Source organism: Kryptolebias marmoratus, linkage group LG2 (assembly GCF_001649575.2).
Source record: "Kryptolebias marmoratus isolate JLee-2015 linkage group LG2, ASM164957v2, whole genome shotgun sequence".
NCBI lineage: Eukaryota > Metazoa > Chordata > Actinopteri > Cyprinodontiformes > Rivulidae > Kryptolebias > Kryptolebias marmoratus.
The window spans coordinates 12,525,276-12,548,513 of NC_051431.1; the positions used below are offsets into that span (position 1 = coordinate 12,525,276).

General features: G+C 39.0%; 1 protein-coding gene across 2 annotated transcripts in view; it reads right to left on the bottom strand.

Annotated features, from left to right (window-relative positions):
- Positions 1-23,238, bottom strand: part of LOC108243520 (Down syndrome cell adhesion molecule-like protein 1 homolog) — a 103,580-nt gene that overhangs the window by 5,969 nt on the left and 74,373 nt on the right. Inside the window, exons 12-34 of one of the 2 annotated variants that reach the window (XM_017428991.3) lie at positions 22,925-23,104; positions 21,427-21,632; positions 20,740-20,836; positions 20,444-20,572; positions 20,128-20,295; positions 19,806-19,876; positions 18,425-18,665; positions 15,270-15,416; positions 15,032-15,187; positions 11,990-12,129; positions 8,356-8,509; positions 6,782-6,899; positions 6,444-6,607; positions 6,248-6,346; positions 4,460-4,648; positions 3,120-3,248; positions 2,808-2,966; positions 2,521-2,676; positions 2,370-2,400; positions 2,120-2,238; positions 1,897-2,010; positions 544-738; positions 100-408 (exon numbers count right to left, since the gene is read on the bottom strand). In XM_017428991.3, the coding sequence (XP_017284480.1) occupies positions 100-408; positions 544-738; positions 1,897-2,010; positions 2,120-2,238; positions 2,370-2,400; positions 2,521-2,676; positions 2,808-2,966; positions 3,120-3,248; positions 4,460-4,648; positions 6,248-6,346; positions 6,444-6,607; positions 6,782-6,899; positions 8,356-8,509; positions 11,990-12,129; positions 15,032-15,187; positions 15,270-15,416; positions 18,425-18,665; positions 19,806-19,876; positions 20,128-20,295; positions 20,444-20,572; positions 20,740-20,836; positions 21,427-21,632; positions 22,925-23,104 (3,471 nt within the window). Of the gene's footprint in view, positions 1-99; positions 409-543; positions 739-1,857; positions 2,011-2,119; positions 2,239-2,369; positions 2,401-2,520; positions 2,677-2,807; positions 2,967-3,119; positions 3,249-4,459; positions 4,649-6,247; positions 6,347-6,443; positions 6,608-6,781; positions 6,900-8,355; positions 8,510-11,989; positions 12,130-15,031; positions 15,188-15,269; positions 15,417-18,424; positions 18,666-19,805; positions 19,877-20,127; positions 20,296-20,443; positions 20,573-20,739; positions 20,837-21,426; positions 21,633-22,924; positions 23,105-23,238 lie in introns of both variants that reach the window. The other variant, XM_017428990.3, reaches the window with a different exon arrangement.

A 23,238-nucleotide genomic window follows, 5' to 3' on the forward strand; every position in this document is an offset into this window, starting at 1 on the left:
GTGTCTTTATTTTCCTTACAAAATTTGGACCTATATTGCAACTATATCATCAAATATTTTCAATAATAAATGCTTTAAAAATAAAATAAAAAATCTTACTCTTGGCGCGGTGTGGAATGGGCACAGCTACATTCTTGCCACGATCGTAGTCTTGGGGTTTGGGAGGTGAGGCAGTGAAACGGCAGATCCCAGGCTCTGATGGTGTGCTCATAGACGTCATGCTGTCTGCATTGTCATTGGTACCTGTGGTCATCTGATCAGATGAGCTGTCAGAGATAAAGCACTCAGTAATCTCAAATTTGGCATGTTGCAGGTGTTCCTCTAGCTTGGCGTGCTCATACGCTCTTGCCAATTCCTCGTAGGTGGAGGAGGCACTCTCTGTGGACACCATACTGTTGCGTCCCTTATCTGCGAAAGAAGAAAGGTGAGAACATTTTGTCCAAGTTTATAAACAAAAAAAGGTGACATTTTCCTTGTCACTCCTCCGCACAGTTATATGGTACATGTTAACGGCTGTAAGTGTCATTTCACCCTCGTACTAACCTGTGTCCTGTGAGAGGCTGGCGCTGTAGCTGTCACTTTCTGTGACAGTGATGCCATGCTGGGAGCCAACTGTGCGCCAGTCTGAAGTGAGAGTGCGGGCTGGCGTGGAAGCCTGACACTTGGTCAGAGTCCACTGACTGGAGTATCGGTTCCTGATGCTGTGGGTTGACTTCACACTCTTCCTTGACACTGGGTCTGGTGATAAATGGAAGATGAAATAAAAGGAATGTGCATTTGGGTAGTGGGTGTTTATGGCCAAGAAAAAAATGGACCTTCACAAAAAAAGTTTCACTCAAAATAATGTTGTTTTTTTTTTAAGATTTACCAATACCATGAAGTTAACTTGAAATGAGACCATGAACTGAGCAGATATGTAGAAATTGTACGCAGTTCATGCTTACACCGATTATATCACCAGGATTTTAAGGGATAGTTCAGATATTTTGAAGCAGGGTTTTTTGAAGCAAGCATCAGCTGTCGGTTATTTACCTGCCATAGACAGCAGTTTGACTGATCTCAGATTGGAGAGTCAGGGAGAAGTTTTTGTAAAAGTGTCAAGCTAACAGCTATTTAGACTGGGGTCAGTTTTTAATTAAATTTCTGCTGTCCGAAAACAACGCAAATCTGAAAACTTTCATTCAAGTTCAAGCAATTGTTATTTTTTAAACCTTTAACATCATTTTTTACTTTTGGGTTAGATGGCTATTTACACAGAAGTCTAGTTATTTACACTAAAATCTGTTGGTCTGCAGTCTACTATTATAATAGTCTGTGTAAAACACATCTTATAAAATGAAGTAAAAGTAATAAAAAATATATACTTTTTTTCAGCAGTTCATCAAAACTTTATTGATTTTTACAACTCCTTTTGATTATATATTTTATCTGCCCACTTATAGTAAACATGTTTCATTATGCAAGTCATGTTTTACACAGAGAACTATAATAGGAAACTGTGGAACAATATGGTATTCAGTGTAAATTACAATGGATTTCTATGTAAATAACCATCTAATGTCAAAGTGGCAGTTGTGTAAGGATGAACTGGTATGAAATTTTAAAAACTGATTTGTTTTAGGATGGCAGAAATCTGCTTTTATATTAGCCTCAGTCTGACCAGCCATAAGAGCTTCTCTCTGAACCTCCAAACTGAGGTTGTTCAGACTGCCATCTACAGCCGGTGAGTAACTGACTGCTGATAACAACTCTGCAGAACCCCACTTCAACAAATCCAAGCTTTCCCTTTAAAGCATGTGCAGTAGAGCCTTCTGTGCAACACTAGTAGAATGAACAGTGATGAGAGAGAACACATACTGGTTCCTGGTCTGATGTCAGACATGTCTATCAAAGGACCTGTGTTTTGGATGAGGGCAGGGTGATGGACAGATACACCAGTGCAGAAGCTCTGAGGATTCCCAGTTTGGTTGAACTCTGTGTCTGTCACAGGGATAGTAGCCTTGTCGTCACCTTGAGACAAAGAAAAAAAAAGTTTTTTTCAAAACATATTTGATGAAACAGTCCAGTATCCTGTGTAGGGACGTAAAGGCACATGAAACTTTCTGGCTTTTTCTCTCACCAATTTGCTTGATGCCCTCTTTGTCCTCAATTAGCAACTGCACTCTGGGGATGTCGATGTGTAACCGGGGGCCCTGAGGAGGTCCTTTCACCGGCGTGTCAAAGCTGCGGTTGTTTTTACTAATTCAAAGATACAAGATTAGCATACATGATCATTTGTGGGTTTTAGAAAATGCAAAATACAAATTTAGAAGACAGATTTAAAAATTTCTAATTGATTAACCGGGATGGACTACAGGAAAACATCGTACCTGATCAGCATCTCTGCCAGGCTTTTAGCATCTAAAGGACAGCAAAGGATTAAAAAATAATATTTTCCCATATAAAATCAAGACAACAATAGTAACTCATCGCTCTCATTTATACCTACAATGTTTCCTCTCCTCATCAATGTTTTCTCACCTCTTAGTCTCTTTAGCCTCTTCTCTTTGCGTTTCTTGCGAATAATGAAGAGCAGTGCAACGCCAAGAGTCACCAGAATCACAGGGGAGCCGATAGAAAACAGCTTCTTTACATCGTCATTTTTTTTCAGAGGAGATTTAATGGGAGCAATTGTGCCTGTGCAAACCCAGAAAGGTATTAGTTATAAAACCTTCCTAACTTTAATTTGTGGTACTTTGTAATAAAAAAATTAAAGCAGTTAAAAATACTATTTATACAAATATAAAGAAAAAGAATCTTCTGCTCACTGCCATCATAGTCCAGCGTTGCAAACTGGGAGCTCTGGTTTCCACAGCCTGCGCTGTTACACGCTTTCATCTTCAGTTCATACCAGGTGGCCTCGCGCAGCTCCGCCAGAAACACGTCTGTGGTAGCGTTGGTTCGCACAGTCTGCCACGTCCACGTACCTGCTCAAGAACACACACTAACATCAACTCAAATTTTTTTCTTATCAGTTTCCAAAGGAAAGAAGAAAGTTAAATGTCCTAATGTTTAAATACATGTCTTTTCACTGAAACTTTAAGGTCAATGAAACAAAGTCTGAAAACTAAAGGACCCACCTTTTGGTCTGAACTCCAGTGTGACAGCAGTGATTGGACAGCCTCCACTGGCCCACCCCGGCAGGTTGAGGCGGGCATGGCTGGAGTTGATGTAGGTGAAGACAGGTTGATCCTTGTTGAACTGGGGCTCTGAGAAAGCAAAAATTAGGAAGTGTTTGTCCACAGATGGTCAGATTTACTAATAATCACATTTATTGTGACATTAAATATCAAATAGTAGAAAATACGATAAACTGGAAACATGTTCAGTAAAAAACAAAAGTCAGCGGTGGAAGAAGTTAGACAGCTAAATACCTCATGAAAAGTTATAGTCATAGGTGAAAATTTGGAAGTAAAAGAACTAGTTTGTTTCGTCTGGCTGAGTATGACTGTATATGACAACGTTAGACTTTCTATCCACAAAGACATCAGTGAGTAAGCAAGCAGCACCTTACTGGTGAAGCTGATGGAGATCGAGCTAGTTTGAACTATTGTAAATATATTTTTATAAAAAGAGTTGTCATATCTGTTGACATATCTTAAATGTTTTCATATTATTAGAACTAAAGAAACAAAACCCTGAATGATTTCGAGAGCAAACTTAGTCTTTTATTGGTTGTAGCAGTTGTCTTTGATAATATAACATATATTAACACAGGTACACTGTGTGAAATATTCATCTTAAAAGTAACAGTCGCTGTCTTGGTCCTGTACTTTAGGTTTAGGTTTGCTAAGGGTTTGTTGAATTAGGGTTTGTTTTGGTTCATTTACTGTTTTAATTTGAAAATCCCATTTCACTGTTTGGTTTGCTAGTCGTGCTCAACATCCAGGCTAATTACCATTAGCAATACAAACCACTAATGTATATTTCTGAATTTTATACATTCAAACACTGTAGCAACAAGTTCACTTACAGAGGTAATTCAGTACTATGTGTGCAAAATATTTAATGAGCAATATACTGACAGATGCAAACAAATAGTTTATTACTACCACTATCATCAGTTTTTATGAGCAGCTATATTAAATATCCTCTTTGAATGTAACATTAAAGAAGAAATACACATATTTGTAATCCGTAAATAAAAAAACATTAGGAAAACATACATTATATAATTGTATTTTTTTCAAAGTATTTCCAAAATTTGAGCTTATTCTGAATCTAATGTTCTGTATACATTTAGATGAATTTTGCATGTATATTGTAAAGTGTAACCACTGAATGTATAACAGAGCAGTTGGTTATTCAATGATGAGCACATTTTTCTAATTTTTCCTCATTGTTTTGTTATTTTTATATACTGTCTTTTATTTGTAATCACCTAAAGAAATTAGAATAGTCTTCTGTTTACCCTTCTTACCTCTCCCATGAGTCTTTGCCTCAATGATCTCACTGATGCGACCAGCACCGACGCTGTTCTTGGCAGCCAGTTTGACTTTATACCAGGTCCCGCATCGTAAGTTGTCCAGCTTGAAAGAACGCTCACTAGAACTGATGAAAACATCCTTCCATTCCTCTGTATTGTCCACAGAGTACTGTAGAACAAAACCTGCATAAAAACAAAGGCATTTTGGTTTTATACAGCGGCCCTACCAAACTTTATGGCAGATGTACCTCTACTTTCCACCAGATGGCAGTTAAAGGCAGTTTTTTTTCCTCGCCCAGTGACGCTTCAGTTGGATGACAGTCTTGCTGCTCTCCATCTATGCCGCCATTAGTTACCTACAAACCCAAAGCCTGGGATGGCGCTGACTGAGCATCTATGCTAATGAGGGATGGCAATATGATGACTGTTTATATATTCAGCTTCCTCTAAGAGCCAGCCTCCCTCCTGCTCTCAGAATCTTTCCATCTAATCTTCTGTCTGTCTTTTCTCCTGTTTGTATGTAATTATGCATATATGAATGCTTCTCTCCCAGTGTTTCTTAGTATCATCGTTCTTACTCCTAAGTTTCTCTCTAACAGATGGTGTGACAGAGTCCACTGAAACATTTGATGGGTTACCATGTGCAGATTGAGCTGTCTTTGTAAGTTTTATGGTCAGTGACAGAACAGAATGGCACAATTTCAGACCAGAGCAACGCAATCCAAGGCTATTGTAAAACTGTTTTGAAAGGTAAAACGCTGATTTTTTTTAATGTATTGGATTGTCAGATTATCAGTATTGGTTTCAGGATATTTTCTATTTTACTCCTACAAAAGATGAAAGAAAGAACTCATGACAAGTTTAAAGTGTGCACAGATGCCACTTTAGAAAAAGTGCAAAAAAGATGATGGGAAACTTCAGCATTGCCTTCTGCAGGCATTGCACAGATGGCCTCACAAACAGGCAGGCATTTTGATATTCACACAAGATATACAGCAAGGATTTATCCATATATGAGGCACAGGATGACGTATGCAAATACAAGTTGGTCGAGTGTCAGTGTTTGAATATAAAGCTGCAAGACCAGAATGCTGTTATTGCTTCACATTTGCATGTGCATAATGCATGGAAAAAAGAGCATTTCTCTGGGCTTTTTGGAGCAATTTTGTTACTGACTTGGACAAAAGATAAATTTCTATTTTTGCTTCGGACTTCAACATGTTAAAGTTTTCGCTGTTTTTCTTTTTATGACCACATAAAAAACAAAACATAAAAACAAACAAAATAACAGCTATACCTTAAACACTAAAATCAAAGAATGTCTGCTATTTGATTGTGTTTTTTAGGTTTAACCCTCCTCAAGTGCCTGTAACTTTGGGTCTTTTTGACTTAAAGGCCACGGAAGGGTTAAAGAGCAGCAAGGAATCAGACTGATGAATCTGCAACACCTCCACAGGATAACAAAAAAAAGGATGATATGTATAGAAAATACATTTTTATACATGCCCATTCAGACTCACACTCTATGGGCATTCACACACAGAGATCAGCAATAAGCAGATGATCAGATAGATACACAGTCAACAGGGAAACATAAAACATGGATGATATTCAATAAACTAATAGATCAGACTGGACACTGATAGTGCGGCAGGTAAAAGACACATCAAAGGCAGACAGGAAGGAAACAAGGACTTGACAGATGTGCAAGCTGCAGATAAGAGGAATATAACGTGAAGTATAGGGGTCACTGCATAGAAACAGAGCTTTTTGATAACTTACCTCTGATGGAGCTTCCTCCATTATCTCCTGGTATCCAAGCAAGAGTGATGGAAGATGTGGAGGTGGTGGACACAGTCAGACGAGGCTGATCTGGAGGAACTGAGACAACACCGTGAAGAGTTGACATTAACACCTTTTCCTATACTGCTATACTCCTAAATAGATTATTTTTTTACAGTTCTGACACACTTCCTACCTTGTACCAAAAGATTGACTATAATGGTGTCAAAGCCCAACGTGTTGGTAGCTGTGCATGTGTAATAACCAGAGTCTTCTGCTTTGACGGACCGCAGCACCAGCGTCCCGTTTGTCAGAATAAGACGTTGTCCATCGAGAGACACTGGGATTGCTGTGTCCTCACTAACAAAAAGAAAATGAAAGATTATCATTATAGGAAAGGAAAATTAATGATTTGTCTAAATGTTACATAGTAGAAACAGCATCCTGCTGCAGCTGAACCAAATATTAAAAGTGATTTGATTTCATTAGCATGTCATGGTAATTTTGTAAAGCATTTCTGGAACAGATTCTCACCTGTCTTTAGTCCATTTTATGGTAGGTGTTGGCTCACCCACTGAGCTGCAGGGCAGCCGCACCTCTTTCATCCAAGGAGTTGTAACTGTACCTCCAAATGACAGAATTTTGGCAGGAGCTGTTGGAGGATGGAGAGATGAAAAAAAGAGAAAGATATACGAAGGCAGCAAAAGTCTTTAAAGAAAGACAACTTAATCTTAAAACAACAAAGTAGGACCAAAACAGGTGAGTAGCCCAAAAAAATGCTCTAATCAGATAATCTTGACCAGCTATTTAAAATGTTTTGAATAGATATGTTGTAGTCATAAATATTAAAACAGAAGTTCATTTATTTTCCCTTTTCTACAATAGGCAGGATTAGCTGCAGTGAAAAAGTATTGCATTTTTGGAGATTCACAGGACAAGAAATATCAGTTAAACCTGACGTTATCCAGCAAAAAAGTACAAAAGGAGGATAAGAAAGAAAGAGCAGAGAGCACATGAAAAAATATCTATTAATTCAGTCACAAAACCTTTCTTTCTGTGACTACACACCACCTGCTTTCTCTTTTTCCCCTTTCACTTGGTGTCTTTATGCCTGTGCTCTAGTGCACTTATGTTAAGGTTGAATGAAGTATTGAGTGGGCAAACCTGGAGGACACAAGCTTTTTACAGCCGTTGATCAGATGAGGCAGACACCCGTACGAGTACACTAACGAACCTTTGCACTCAGAAGTCAAAGGAATGAACAGATAAGGAAAAGGATAATGTGGCGATACGGTGAAGGTGCACTCTGTTCATTTGTATTCCTTCATTCTCCTTTTTAATACAGAGTCTATTGATTTGCTGTGACTGCCTTTCTTGTTTTCTTAAATACTCTGCCTCTTTATTGTTCTGCTCTGTAGTTTACTCGACTCCTGTTGTGTCATTTCCTCTTTCTCCTCTCACTCCACCTGCTGTCTTTGTTTTTGCTCCACTTTTATCATTTTTCCTGACTGGGGGCATTTTTCTGGTGCACTCTAAACTCTGAAATCAATAGCTCACATCTGTAAAGTCTAAATAGGCAATAAAAACTAAGGAAAATCTGGTAATTCTTAAGGTAACGCATGTAAAGCGGGTGTCATTTGCAGAAAAAAAAAAAATTCAAATTTTGTTTGAAAGCTTATTTTTTCTTGTCAAGTTAAAGCAAAGTTTAGACAACCTGGTAACTATAGGTTTCTGATAGATTTAAACTAAAATATTGCAACTTATTTTCAGGAAACTGTATAAACTGCAAACTTAGAACATATTTTAATGGTTTTATTTAACAAAGTAAAATATTAAAAACAAAAACTTTACAGTATTTTGAAAAAATAAGTCATTTTTTGTTCTCCTTAATAGTCATATTGTTAGAAATAATGCCCATAGTCTGGTTTTGTAATTGGCTTGATTTGTGTAAAAAATAATTTGCTAATTTTAACACTTATTCAGAAGATACAAAGTGTTTTATTCCTCCTGATATTTTTAAATCTAAATCATCAGCATTCACAGATTATTGGTGTTAAAGACAGACAACCCCTGCTCTAAGTTACTTTAATATCAAACAGCTCTCTCACCTTTGGCTGCTGGCTCCACGGTCACTTTATCACTGAAGTTCCCGCGGCCGGCAGTGGTGACGGCTGCAGCCCAGATCAGGTACTGCTGCCGGTGGTTGAGGTGGGTGATTCGGTAAAACAACAGCTCTGGATTGGCTTCATACTCGCTTGGCATCTGGTCAAAAAAAGAGGAAGGAAGGTAATAAAATAATCGAGTGATAATATTTTCTACTTAGTTTTAATGCTGCTTGACTAGTATAGTTAACAAGTAATATATTTAAGATAAATGTCAATAAACTAAAGTATAGCAACACAAAAAAAACAAAGAAATCTAGTTTTGTTAAAAAACAGAGGTTACTGTGCCGTGGGGTTTTGAATTATATGCAAACAAAGGACTCAAAGATTGATTACTGGGAGATTTATTTGGACAGTCATAACACAGTTTTACATAGTCTGGGCAATCTTGTGATCTAGATTTCTCTCCTGAGAAAAACACCAAAAAAATACTAATATTTCAAAAAAATCTCCCTGGTAATAATCAGACACAGCATTACAAACTCAAATAGACATTGTCTTAAAATAAGCATGGTTTCATCACATTGGGAGACAATCTAAACACTGATTGCTGCTCAAACTAAATTAGTTTCATTTGCAATTTTACAAAGCCTCATAAAACAACAATAACAAAGACTGGTGATCTTGACTATCACTAGTTTAACAAATATTACAGGTAAACATGGGCATGTTGACAACACAAATAAACTGAAATACTAGTGTACTTTTTTTAAAATGCACAATATTTATGACTTTTTTGTTATTTTTTTATCACCTGCTGTCAAAAGGGGAAGGTGGACATTGACGTTTTTTGTCCATGCTCGTGTGTGTGTGTGTGTGTGTGTGTGCTTGTGTGTATATCTGTTACCAAAATATCTCATGAACCACTGGACGCATTTTAATGAAATTTGCAGAAAGTAATCACTGGATGTAAATCTAGAACTGATGCAAGATGCCTGCCAACAGCCAACTGACCTTAACACAAACATAAATTTATATAACTCAGTCAGTTTTACAAATACTGGCCTAAAATTTTGCCATTTATTATTTGCAGTCAACTCTGTCTGTTAGTAAAGGATCTCATGGAACAATGTACAGATTTAAATAAAATTTTTAGGAAATAATCATTGGATGTGCCTCTTCAACTTATTAAGGCTTGGAGTCAACCCAATACAACATGTTAAGATGAGCTTATTTTAGATGAACCAAGTACATCTTAAATCTGTTTCTTTTTTAATGCTGAGAAGTGGAACAGAAAACACAATGAGATTGAAGGTAGAAAGGTTTTGGGGGCATATTACGTTATTATGGGCCAAAACTGTGTGGACATATGATGCTACAGGGAGGGAGGGGAAGTGGTTGACACTGAATGAAAGAGAGGCAGGAGGGTTGGACTGGGGAGGCAAAGAACAGCTCAATCCCTCTCCTTCTCATCTGTCCTCGGGGAGGACAAACGGAGATACGAGAGAGGAACAGCAAACAGACAAATGAGTCAGTCTCAGATATCATGAACAGTCACATCTACAGCAGGCTTCAGCGATGGAGTGGAGGCGAAGAGAGTCACAAACAGACAGAAGAAAAAAAGAATGGTTTGACTCAAACTAGTGCACACCAACACACACACGCGGATGCACAGAGTGGCATGCATGACCTGGAGGTGGATGTGTAATTGCAGTGTGTTTAACCCAGCCATGTGTCTACTGTCTAGACATGTTCGCATCACTGTCCCCTCAAAACACACACAGAAACACACACACTCATAGGAGGAATCACTCTTCTTTTTCTTCCTGACACTCACTTTTCACCTAACCACCAATTATACCTGTATTCCCTCAACTCCTAGTCTATACCTACACTTCAGGTGTCTCAGCAGCCTTCAGGAACATACACACACACACTCAGCATCCACAGGCACAAACACACCCTACAAATTCATCCTTGGCTACTCTTTTTCTTGCTGTGCTTTCAACTATAAATAGAGTAATAAAAAGAAAGCTCCATCACAAATGTAGCACAGGAACCACCTCGCATTATCCACCAGCCCCCTAAATCACTTTTTACTACACCTTGGTGGTTCAACACTAAGTCACATTTCTAAAAGATACCAGCTTTTCCACAGATGAAATTAGGGTCGTGATTCACAAGTCAAAGGCCGAAGAGTCAGAAAACATGTCAGGCTGGTAAAGCCTATGGGAAACAACAGCAGTGTCGCTAAACTCTGTCGCTGTTAGCTGGGTTGTTGTCAGCTTAATACTTTAAATAAATCCTTCCCTTCCCTTCCCTTTTCATTTTCCCTATTCCTTCCCTTTTCCATTTTTCGTTCCCTTTCTTTTCCTTACCCACTGTTCATTCATTTCTTCCTCTGTTGCGGCTTTTCCCTGTCATCTGCAGGCCCACTTCTCGCTTTTCGCTGCACCTTTCCACCAATAACACCCTCGCCTTCTCAACAGTCTCTGTATTTTCCTTCCTGACTCTTACGTACACATAAAAGCCTTCCTCTGCACATTTGTCTCCATCCTCTCCACTGCAAGCGGAGGTATAGATGGAGGTAAGGACAGATGGATGGAGGGATGATTGTACTGTATGGGTGGGAAGATCTCTGGGAGGAAGGAGTGACAGAGTGTGTGTGTTCCTGTAACGGATATTAAAATATTCCTCCAGCGTGGAGATAGCGGTGATCCGGGGAACGATAGAGCGAGATAATGAAAAGAGGAACAAAAGTACTCCCCGTGCGGAGTGTTTGACCCCCCTCCATCCCTCCTTCCCTCTCTCCAGTCGCACTCATTTACATAGTAATCATCCCAAACTCTGCATGGGGGCTTCGCAGAGAGAAAAGAGAGAGAGATTGAAAAAAAGAGATAGATGGATAGATGCGTAGACATAAAGAGTGATTTGTGAGTGAGGGAGGCTTAGAACAAGATATATGTGTATTTCTTCAAAGGTCTATATGATGCACGTGTTTGTGCGAGTGTGTATGAAAGCAGGATATAGTTCTTGCTTTTGAATTCACACAGTCAGAAAAACATTAGTTGCATGCTGTGGATGAATGTACCTCTATATTGCTGGTGTGATGCATTTATGAGTGTGTGTGTGAAAGAGAGAGGGAGAGAGATAGAGTGTGAGAGTGAGTGTGTTTGCTCTCGGCTTGTTTTCCACCCTGGTTGATGAACAGATGAGGTTGTCCTGGCAACGTGATGAGACGCAGATATGTAAATGAGGCTGGAGGGTGAGTTTGCACACGCACACACTGCAGTATGAGGGGAGCTCATTTCATACACACATCTTGTTGAGACTGCAGCATTAACCCTCTCTCTCTGTGTTTCACACACACACACACCCCTCCAAGCACACACACCATCACACACACAAACACACACACACAGAACCATAAAAATACACATAAGCAGAACAGCACCTAATTAAAGGAAATTTATTATATCGGAGCAACATTTAAAATGTAAAATTAAAGGTATTTCTCTGATAAGGAGGTTCTTGTCCTCCTCACCACTCAACCATGATTAACGTTAGTCTTCCTCCGCCTTAACTCTCTCTCACACAGGATTGACATCCCAAAACTTCATCCTCCCCTCTTATAACTCACCGGTTGGCCTGATCCGGGGCTGGAGCAGTAAATTGTGTATTTGCGGATGATTCCATTTGGCTTGTGAGGGGGTAACCACGACACTACGACACTGCTGGCAGAGGATGGCACAGCTTTGATGCCAGCCGGGGGTCCAGGATCTGAATCATACATAGGACAAAAATAAGAAAAATAAAGAGCAGATAAAATTGTGAATTGGTTAGATTTTTTTTTGTATTTATAATAAATAAAAATGAGAACCATGTAATTGATCCTGACTTACAATGCCATGTGTTCTTGATTGTATATTTTAAAAAAAATCAGGGTTTTAAAATGTTTGACTAAATATACAATTTAATTTACATATGTAAATTAAATAATTAATTAAGTCTAAAAATATCCTAATGAACATGACTCTGTTTCCAGAAATCTTTTCATTCACACTGAAAACCCCCAAATGACCCAAAACATTGTAGTACTTATGCTAGGCCTGTATGTGGCGCTATAACACTGCCACAAAAATACATCACAAACCAGAAACAAGGCAAGGAGCATGAAGAAAAAAGCTTGCGCACTGGGTACAAACTATAAACATCAAATACAAAATTATCTCCTTCTATGACAAGTTCTTATTCATTATAAGTCAAGTATGTTGCATATGTTATTGTTCATTGGCCTTGTCTGCTAACTGAAGTATAATGATGTAATACAGTATAGAAAAGTTTTGCTGTAGTTGAGCAGCTAAGTTTAGTATCATCTGCAGCACAAACACAAGCATTAAGTCAGCCATTATTGTTGTTATTATGTCTGACAAGCTTGGATTGTAGGTTAGGTTAGAATTTTTGCACCAGTTGTCGAAAAACAAACCAACAAACAAACAAAAACATTTTAGGCCACTTAAAATGCTATTTTTCTGTGGATGCAAGGAAGCTGCAAAGAAAAAAAATTGTGTATTCACAAAACATGTGAATGACCCCTTAGTTTACCAGCAATTTCTTTAAGGAAATTGACTTTATTTAAAATTAATTTAAACATTTTCAACTGTATTAAACTTAGGTGGAATGCTCATTACAGGTCAGGGATGAGTCTCTGCCTCAGGCATAGGAGTTCAAGTATCTGGGAGTCTTGTTCACAAGTGATGGAAGGATGAAATGGGAGATGGCTTGATGGATGGAGGCCTTGTCCTCTGTAATGAGAACACTGCTTCGGTCAGTCGTGGTGAAGAAAGAGCTGAGTTGAAAGGCAAAGCTCTCAATTTACTGGTATGTCTACGTTCCAACCCTCATCTATGGTCATGAGATGTGGAACGTGACCAAAAGAGTAAAATCCAGGGCACAAGAGGCTGAAATGGGCTTCCTTTGTAAGGTGGCCAGGCTAAGCCTTAGAGATAAGGAGCTCTGTCATCCGGTGGAGCTTGGATTAAAGCCGCTGCTCCTTTGCATCAATAGAGCTCAGCTGAGGTGGTTCAGGCATTTGATTAGGATGCCTCCCTTTGGATGTATTCCAAGCAAGTCCCACTGGGAGGAGACTGTGGGCAGACCCAGAATTTGCTGAAGGGATTATGGATCCTCTTTGGCCTGAGAATGCCTTGGGATCCCTCAGGAGGAGCTAGAGAGTGTTACTGGGGAAAGGGATGTCTGTGTTTGTGGAATAGCTTTTATTCCAGGGATCTTAAAAATTATTCTTTGTCAAATGCATGATAAACATCTAAAAATAAATGAAGATCAGTCTATGGTAGATACCTGGCAGATACTGCACAAATGCTATCAAACTGACTGAAAACATCACTCTATCTTCACGTTGATAATAACTGGTAAAGCTAGATAATTACATAGTTTTATCTATCTAAGATGTGCCACAATTAATCATTGCAAAATATATGTCTTATTTTTTTAACTAGGTTCTTCTTGTAAAATTTTTAGTGTTTTAGCAATATAAATAAAATTAACATCAGACACACATTCACAAAAACATGTCTTCAAAAGAACCAAAAGCAACGACCCCCTGGGTGTCCAGAATGAATGTCTATGTTAATGAATCTTATGCTTACTGTCTCATGTGTTTGTGAATCAAAAACACAGGCATAAAATGGCAGTCTGAGAACTGGCTGTTTGCACAGTTCCACTGCAAACACTTTACCATTTGCCACAGACAGAACCGAAGGCAAAGGGAAGGGTTAGACCAAGAGAGACAGATAACGTTTGTGGAGAGGTTGCCCCTGGACACAGTGTCAACCTGCATCAGGGGTTAAAAGACAGACTCAGACAGACACGCACTCAAAGATTAAGAAAACACGTATTTGAAGAGCCACTGCACTGAGGGCAGCTCATAAAAATGGAGATATGGTGAGTATGAGAGAATAAAGGCCTTTTCTGAAATGACACTTCTTAGAATCTCTGCTCCCCCTCTCTCTTGCACTCCCTCATTTTCTCCATCTCGAGACGCCTGCCTCCTCTGACTGGCCCCAGGGAAGGAGAGGAGAGGCGGATACGGATGTAATCCACAGCCCGCCAGTGTAAGCACAAAATTAATTCTCTCTAAGCCACAAAGAATTAATCCCCTTCCTTGTGCTGGGCTGTGAGCTAGACTTGCACACAAACAATAACACATGCGCACACTCATGCAGTCGTACATGCACACCAACGCAAAGACATCTTCAAATGCAAAGAGACTCTTAACCCTCCCCTACACACACACTTCCACATATTCACACACAGACTGACACCCTTAGGGTTCTTAACCGCACACACACACACACACACACACACACACACACACACACACACACACACACACACGCACACTTTTTGGCTTCTTAATTCTCATTAGCACTGGTAATGGCACATCAGAGCACAAAGAGGTTGTTAATCAGCAACCTCAGCCTTACAAAGACCCCCTCTACACCCGCTGGCTCTCTGCCTCCCACACTGCAGCCTAAACCAAGAGGAAAAACCCTGAAAGCTGCCCCAATGATGTAGCCAAAGAAAATGAAACATTATTAAAGGTCATTTAATTACCGTTTTTTTTTTCTACGTGGAAACATCAACTAAAATATGAACTTACAGTCTTCTCGGGTTTGAATGTACAGGACATTGCTCCGGACACCATCCCCAGCCTGAGTGAAGGCCAGCACCTGGATGCTGTAGTTAGTAAACTTCTCTAGGCCTTTAAGCTCCACCTGTTCTTTGGTGGTTGTAATATTTTGCATTTCACCCCATTCTGGGAAGAAAAGTTGAGAAGTTCAGACTGAGATCTGGGGATCGCAGTTTAGGATGAGTGAAGAATGACAAACCAAACGCACCTCCATCTGGGAAGACAGCCCAAAACACAACACGATATCCCTTAAGTACGCCATGGAGAGTCAGTCTTGGAGGCTCAGCCCATGTGATCACTGCCTCATCCGATGTTACAGAGATGGCTCGCACATTCTGAGGAGGCTGACTGGGCACTAAAAACAACAAAAAAGAAAAGGTCATTTAGGTTAGCTGAAAGGCTGGTCTTTAAAATGCTAAAAAAACAACAACACCCCAAATCAAAACTTTTTTCAATCCCTTCCCAGCCAACTTGTAAATAGGGCATATGAGGATAAAGAAATGTGGAAAAAAAAGAGTTATATAATATTGAGTGTGGAATTCTTTCCAGATGTGGGTTTGCCCATGTAGATTTTATGCAAGTGTACTCTGAGCAGAAAGTGAATCACAAATTTATTACCCCATTCAATTGTCAAATCTAAAGAGGCACTATTTGTGTTGTTTATTTTGAGCATCCCTTTAGGGATCTAGCAAGAATCTATACGGAGGCCACCTGCATTCACCAATTAAAATTAAAACCAACAAGGTCCTTGATAGTATACAACCATTATGGGGCTTTTGTTAACCCTGTATTTGACTTCCAGAGTATAACCAACGTTGTGCTATTACACCTGTGGACCATCCCTTATAGGGCCCATCTTTTATCTTTTATCATAATTGGTGCTACAAGGTGCACTCTGGGAAGGACATCAGGCAATCACAAACCCAACAAAGAAATAACTATAACTACAAATGCACATACAGATGCACCAACAGTCAATACAGATCCTCCTTAAATCCTGAGGAGACCCTGACCCTAGCCCTAAGCCAAAAGGCCCTTAGCGCTTAAACTCTGAAGAGACCCTGACCCTAGCCCTGTGCCAAAAGGCCCTAACCCCTTAAACCAATAATGCAGATTTGTTGAAGTGGGATCCTGTAGAAATACTTTAAGTAATTGTAAATAGCTTTTTGAACAATTTTAGTTTGGACAAACAGTTTGTTTCTAACCAAACCAATGAATGGCATGTATTATACCAGCTTGATTAATCAATCAAAAGATGGAACATATAGTTAATTAAATAGTTATTTGTTCTAATTTTTTTTTGGTCCTGGACAAAAACAATAAATGATAAACCTTTCTCATGACTTATGAAAAATGTTCACATCAAACATGAAGTGGCTATACAGGCTAGGGACAGATAAAACCCTCATGTCAAGCCTCTACTTTGATGTATAGGATCATTTCTCTTTCTGTAAACAGGCCTCCCTCTGTCTCCATCAGTCCAGGTGCCTTTGCTATTGGCTGCCACTGACCATTACTCATTCAAGCTCTGAATAACGCCCACTGTTAAAGATGAACAGAAGTCAACTTGTGAGAGAAGTAAGGGCAGGAAGGGAGGAAGAGGGCTGACTGAAAGACAGCGTGCAATGAAAGAGAGAGACTGGGCCAAGTCCACCAGAAAATTTCTCTGCAGCTGGGGAAGAGAAAAGGAGGTGGGGAGGAGGATGGAGGAAGGGAGGTAAAACAGAAAGGAGGATTGGAAAACTAAAGCGAAGGCTTTGAATTAGCAGACCTTAGAATCTAATGCTAAATAATGAAAAGACAACAAAACATAGTCCTTACAGAGAAGCTAAATAGAAAAAAAAATGTGGGGAAAAAAAATCTAAGTGCATATGAAATTATCAGTATTTTGGACTTATATGTGGTTAGACAGATAAGTATATATATATAAAAAATAACTGGATATCTTTGGAGAAAAAAATATTGAAGGTAATTTTAGAGTAAAGCAGTAAGAAGGATTAGATGGAGATGATGGGCAGAAGAAGAATGAGGATTTGAGGATGGGGGTTAAAAGCAAAACAGAGTGAGGGAAAGGCAGAGAAAGATGAAAAGAGGGAGCGGGGAGACAATGCGCTCAGCTGTGGATAATTACAGCAGGAAGCCAGGAGAGGGAAAGAGAGACAGACAGACAGAGAGACAAGCTAATTATAATTATTTTTAGTATGCTTGTTGTTATCACTATTATCATAATGGCCATCAATATCACTGTCGCCACGGTGACAACCACAGGAAAGAACTGGAGGGCTACGTCTTCTCTGGACCAATGAGGCTCAGCCAACTGTTTAATGGGTGGACAAGTATGTATTCAACGCAACTGTTCATGCGTACATGTGCATAGCTTTATTACATGATAAAAAATAAGCAAAAATTGATCTATCTATTTATCCATAGATGGATTTTAACCAATTTGTTTAAAGAAATGTCAACATTTCTTTGTTTGTTTCCCAGTTTGACATTTGAAAAGTTGACACTTTCAATACATTCACTACTGCAATTCAGTCAACAGGAATTCTCACAGATTTTTAAGCAGATTTTGATTAAATTACTTGGAATGCTATTGTAAAAAAAATGTTAAAATTTGCATCCATATGTATGTGTATGTGAAGAATTTTAGAGGAAAATAATTCTTTAAATTCATTTAATGTTTTGTTGCAAAGGTTGCATTTTGAAAAAGACACAAACATCTCATAATTGCCTTTTGTTATAAGCATTTTTTAAAAATGTTCTCTGGCATGTTAAATGCAGGTAAAAGCTGTTCAATTATTGCACCAAACTGTGTAATTTTGAGAATGTAGGAAGTCATTCATTCATTAGTTCTTTTATTCATTCATCTATTCCCTTACTCAGGAAAACTGCATTATATCCCAAAAAGTCAGGTGATAAGGCAGCATCCTCAGACATCTCTTATGAGATAACTCCGTTTTCTGCACTTCCCTGTATCTACAAAACTGTCTGTGCCCTTAGTATAAAAGAAGAATTTGGATTTCAGCAGCAATCACTCATTGTTGTTCAGGGAACAAAGAAAATGTAGTAATTGTAAGTTACAAAGCTTGGTGTGATTTGACAGAGACCAGATAGTGAGAAAGCAAAAAGAACAATGCAAGAGAGCAAGTGCATTAAACATGTATCAGAAAAAAAGCAGACAAAGGGTGATATTTCAAAGGACTGGCAGCTTAGATCGCCACTGCTTGTGATGCTTCTTTAAATTTTTCTATTACTACTGCCGGCCCCTAGGACACCATATTTTAACAAATGAACGAATCAATAAAGCTCCCGTCACACATATTGGGATGTGTTGTACGTGCTATTTATTACAATCCTCACCATCTTCCAGTGTTGTAGCATTGATCTCCGAGCTTGAAGGGCCGGTGCCTGCTCTGTTGAAGGCCTGGACAACCACGCCGTATTGAGCAAACTTCTTCAGGTTGTCAAGAGTGTAGACCTCACTGTCTCCAGTGGCTTTCATCTCAACAATGCTGTACTGGCCGTTACTTCCCAGGCCATTCTCTCTGTAACCAATCTGGTAACCGCGGATCACCCCGTTCTGTAGCTCCTTCCTTGGAGCCTACAAATTAATAATAGCATTAGAAAAGACCAATCACATGAAGCTGTTGTTGTTCTTTCAGCTGCTCCCTTCTATAGGGGTCGCCATAGAGAGCAAACGTGCACAAAAAAAAACTGGCAATTGTTTAATGCCGGATTCCCTTCCTGATGCAACCTGGGCTTGAACCAGCAGTCTCAGGATTACAATCAATCACATAAAATAACTATTGGTGTTTGAATGACACAATCAATCTTGTGCAAGTTCAACTCTTTATAAAGGCTGGTTTAAAGTTCAATTCAAAGCAGTTAAAGTTAATTAGTTTACTGTTCATTATTTGGAAATTCTGAACAAAACTCACAATCCCAGCATGAAGTGCATTAAGTTATCCATTTTAAAAGGTACAGGCTTTAAAAAAGGTGCTGAAAGTTAGATGTTGCCATGTATGAATTAGCATATTTATTCCATCATGTTGCTACATTTATTTTCTGTTTTTTTTTTTACTGTTTATCTTTTTACTTTTTAGTAACTGTGTTCACAAAAACTGTAATTTTCTTTGGCAAAATTGCCAACAACAGTAGTCACTTATTTTTTGTTTTTGTTGATTGAAGGTAAAAAAAAAACCCTCTTGAATTATGCCTAATATGGCCTATTAGAACCTTATTTTTAATGTCCTTCATTTTCAAAGCACTGCAGGGTTAATGTCTTGCTCTTATAAAGTCTTGATTATTTCTTCTTCTTTTAAACACTGCATCATTTGGCAGAGCCTCCATTGACGCAAGTGAAAAGAAGTTATGTCAGGGTAAATTTTGATGATTCTCTTTTGTATGAATTATCCATGTTTTTCTTTCCTCTAAAAGTCTGTGAGTCAGCAGCACCCGTTTACTCTAAAAACAAATGTCATTCATTGACACAAGATTAAGCAAAACTAAAGTCATGTTTGTCAACTGGTCCTCTTTAGTTTAAAAGGTCAAAAATGTGTGATCTTAGTCATGCACAAAACCGACAATACACAATAACGCAATCATAATAACACGATTAACTTACTGGAAAAAAACATGTTCAATAACAGCTGAATGTGTGACAAAGTAACAAATTGCACAACTGCTTTACAAATAAGTACATATTCTTCAGAAGCTCAGGGAAGTAATCAAAATAATTTACCTTCCAAGTGACTCTGATACTTTGAGAGGTCACTGGCTGAAGGATTACATCCATCGGAGGACCATCAGGCTCTACAGAGGGGGAGACAAAAAGACAGAGTGCATTTCACAAATGGCTCGCAAACATCTCATAGTTTTTTTTATTATTATTTTCTTAATTACTCTATTGTTAAATTTAGATATAGGTCTAAGCTAAAACACATTTTCAAGAACAGCACACACACGGGGAAGACGATATGGATGCTAAGTACTAAAAAGATAAGCAAAAGTCAAAAATTTGCTAACAGTTGAGATTAAAACTCAGTCCTTTTGAGAAAACTTACGGGCTTCCTCTGTGCTAATGGTGAGCTCCTTACTGGCCTCGCTCTTGCCTATAGCATTGTAAGAATACATCCGGATGCTGTAGACAGAAGCAGGGTGAAGGTCCACGATGTTGGCTTGATTGTTTGTAGGGGAGATGTTTCGAGTGGCATGCTTCAGTTCCCACGAATCTGGCAAGATGGACGAGAATAATGGGTGTTGCAGCTGTCATTTATTTTATCCATTTCAAAAAGAAAAAATGTGAGATTGTTGACATTTTATGTACCATGCTCTGTAAAGATGTCAGTAAGGTGGCACCAGCAGCCTGGCAAAACTTACCTGTCTTATTTTTATATTCAATATCATAGGAGGTAATGACACTGTTTCCATCAAATCTCTGTGTCCACCTGAGATTCATACTGCGATCTTTCACTTCTCGGACCTCCAGCTCTGGAGGGTCTGGAGGTTCTGAGGATTCAAAGCAAACATAATGAACAAGGGGAGGCAAGGGAAAGGATGTCACAAAAAGAGGAATACCTTTAGAAGTAAATGTGAAGAGGAAAATGGTTTTTGGCTGCATTTCTCAATTTAAAGCAAGGATTCTGAGTTAGATGGATTTTGCTACAAATGGCTACCTTGCACAGTGAGCTGAATAAGGCCTCGTCCTTCTCCGTAAGAGTTGATGGCATGACAAGAAAAGAAGACAGAATCCTCACGCTCTGCTGGCTTTAGCTGCAGTAAGAAAGGTAGAAACAGAAATGTCAAAGAGACAAACAACTCAGTTATTGTACTAACAAATAGTGTAAAAGTACAGATCGGGCAGTTCTCTATCTTTATTATAGAGAACTGCCTTGATGATATTTTGTTTTTCTCTATACCTGTTTAGGAGACTACTTATGTGAATCTGTGCTCTAATACAGGACTTCAAGATTCAGTAAACACAGTTAATATAGTTCACCAGTCTGAAGGGGGTGTAACATTTGATATGATGTTTTTTTGCATGTTTACAAAAATGCACTGTTTCAGTAATTTGCAAATAATTGCAAGTTTGAAAGTTTATTTTTTGCTTACAACTAATAATAGCTAATAATACAGTTGTGTATCGTGTTTTTTTCCCCATTATCTGACCCTTCATTTATAAACCCAGGAAAGAAAGCAAACAACAACAGAACTAGATTTGAATAAAGAGATAACTCAAATGAATAACTGAGAACAAAATTTTAGAAAGTGAAAGTCAAAAAAAAAAAAAAAAAAAAAAGGATCCCAAACACTGTTGTCTGATTGTAACACCTAGATGCTCCAATGTGCACTAATGTCTTTACCTTGAGTGTAGACAACACCTCGTCCGTCTTCTCATTGGGACTAGTGGTTATGGAGTATCGGGGGTTGCGATCAGGGTCAATCACTGTGTCGCCTCTTTCCCAGCGAATGATGATGGGCCATTCTCCTCTGGCTGTACAGTTCAGCTCCTTCACATGACCCTTCTTAGCCATGGTGGTGTTGGGGTGACTGGTGATCATTGCTGGGACTGACGGGAGAAAGAAACGGTTACGGTGGTCAGACTGATGACAGGGATGTTAGATGATGGAGGCAGATAAAAGAGGGGTAAATGGGAGAAAAAGAATGAATAAGCAAATCATAAGCAGGACTTAGGTAAAAAGGGGAAAAGAAGTGAATAAGCAGAGAGGAGAAGGGAAGCATAACTGGCAGTTAAAAAGGAGGAGCTCAGAGTAGCTGAGTTCCATTGCATTAGAGTAATGAAGAGCTGTGTTCAATGAGGTAAAGTCAATAAACCTCCTTTCTCATTCTCCAATAGTTAACATTAGGGTGTAGGTGAATGAAGAGGCAAAAACAATACACTCCACCTTTCGTGTACACTCTATACACACTTAATCTTCTAAGTCCAACACACACACTCAGTATTGATCCGAGGAGGGTTCTGCTGTTTTGTTTTCATCACTTATTCATCTCACCCTCCCTCTTTTCCGCTTTTCCTTCTTCTCCGCTGAGCGAAACAGACAATTGAGGGAGGCAGAGGAGAGGAACGGTTCAATCAATAACACTAACACGAGAAGGAGAAAAAGGGGAGCCCACCGGAGAGGGGCAACCCTGTGATAAAAAATAGCATAGTGAAACCAATAGATACATTTATGTGCACCTTGTTATATGGGTTTGAGTGCACAAGTGTCAAAAGCTGTCAGATACTGGGCCTTGACATCTCTCTTGTAATTATAGCTGAATTGTAAGATCAATGTACCACATGCTGAAAAAATACCTTGGCCTCACATATTGTTGTACTTGACACTGATAATCTTTGTGTTTGTATTTATGCATTTTCCATTTCATTTTTATCTGGTATTACCCGTGGTGATATTGACAGGCGGAGCAGCACAGAGCGATTGATTGCAGATAATGATCAAGCTCAAAGTCTTTTTGATTGTGTCAAGAGAGCTCCCTTGAGTCAAAAGATCAATCGCTCAGCTGTCTTCTTGCTGCCTATCACAGGTGTGCAAAAACAATCCTTTCTTTCTTGCTGCTCCTTTGTGGGTCTTCTCTTGTGCTCATGGACACCATTTCTCCATTAAAATATATATATATATATATATATATATATATATATATATATATATATATATATATGTGTTTGTGTGTGGGTGTGTGTGTGTGCCTATGTTCGTGCCCACAGGGAGAGTACTGCGAGTTGCTTCATTGGTTTGACACAGTTTGTGAGTGCAAGCGCATGAAGGATAATAAAGCAGGAGCAGCAGAGCATCCTAGATGAATGAACTGCATACAGGCTGTGTGTGTTTATGTACTCACTTTTCACTGTGAGCACCATGCTCTTGCTAATGTCTGAGCCCACTCCATTGGAGGCCTGACAGAGGTAGAAGCCACGATCTTCTTCTAGGACATGTCTGATGAGCAGAGAGCCGTTATTCATTATCTGAATACGGCCAGTCAGAGGCACAGGGTGGTACTGCTGTGGGTTTCCAATACCCGCTGGACAGAAGGAGACAGACAGCAACAAGACGAACAATTACGATAAAGTAATCTTACCGTATTTGCATTTGGGGAGAATCTACTTTGCACTTTACGAAACTATGAATATGGCAATGGGAAGAAAAATGCTGACG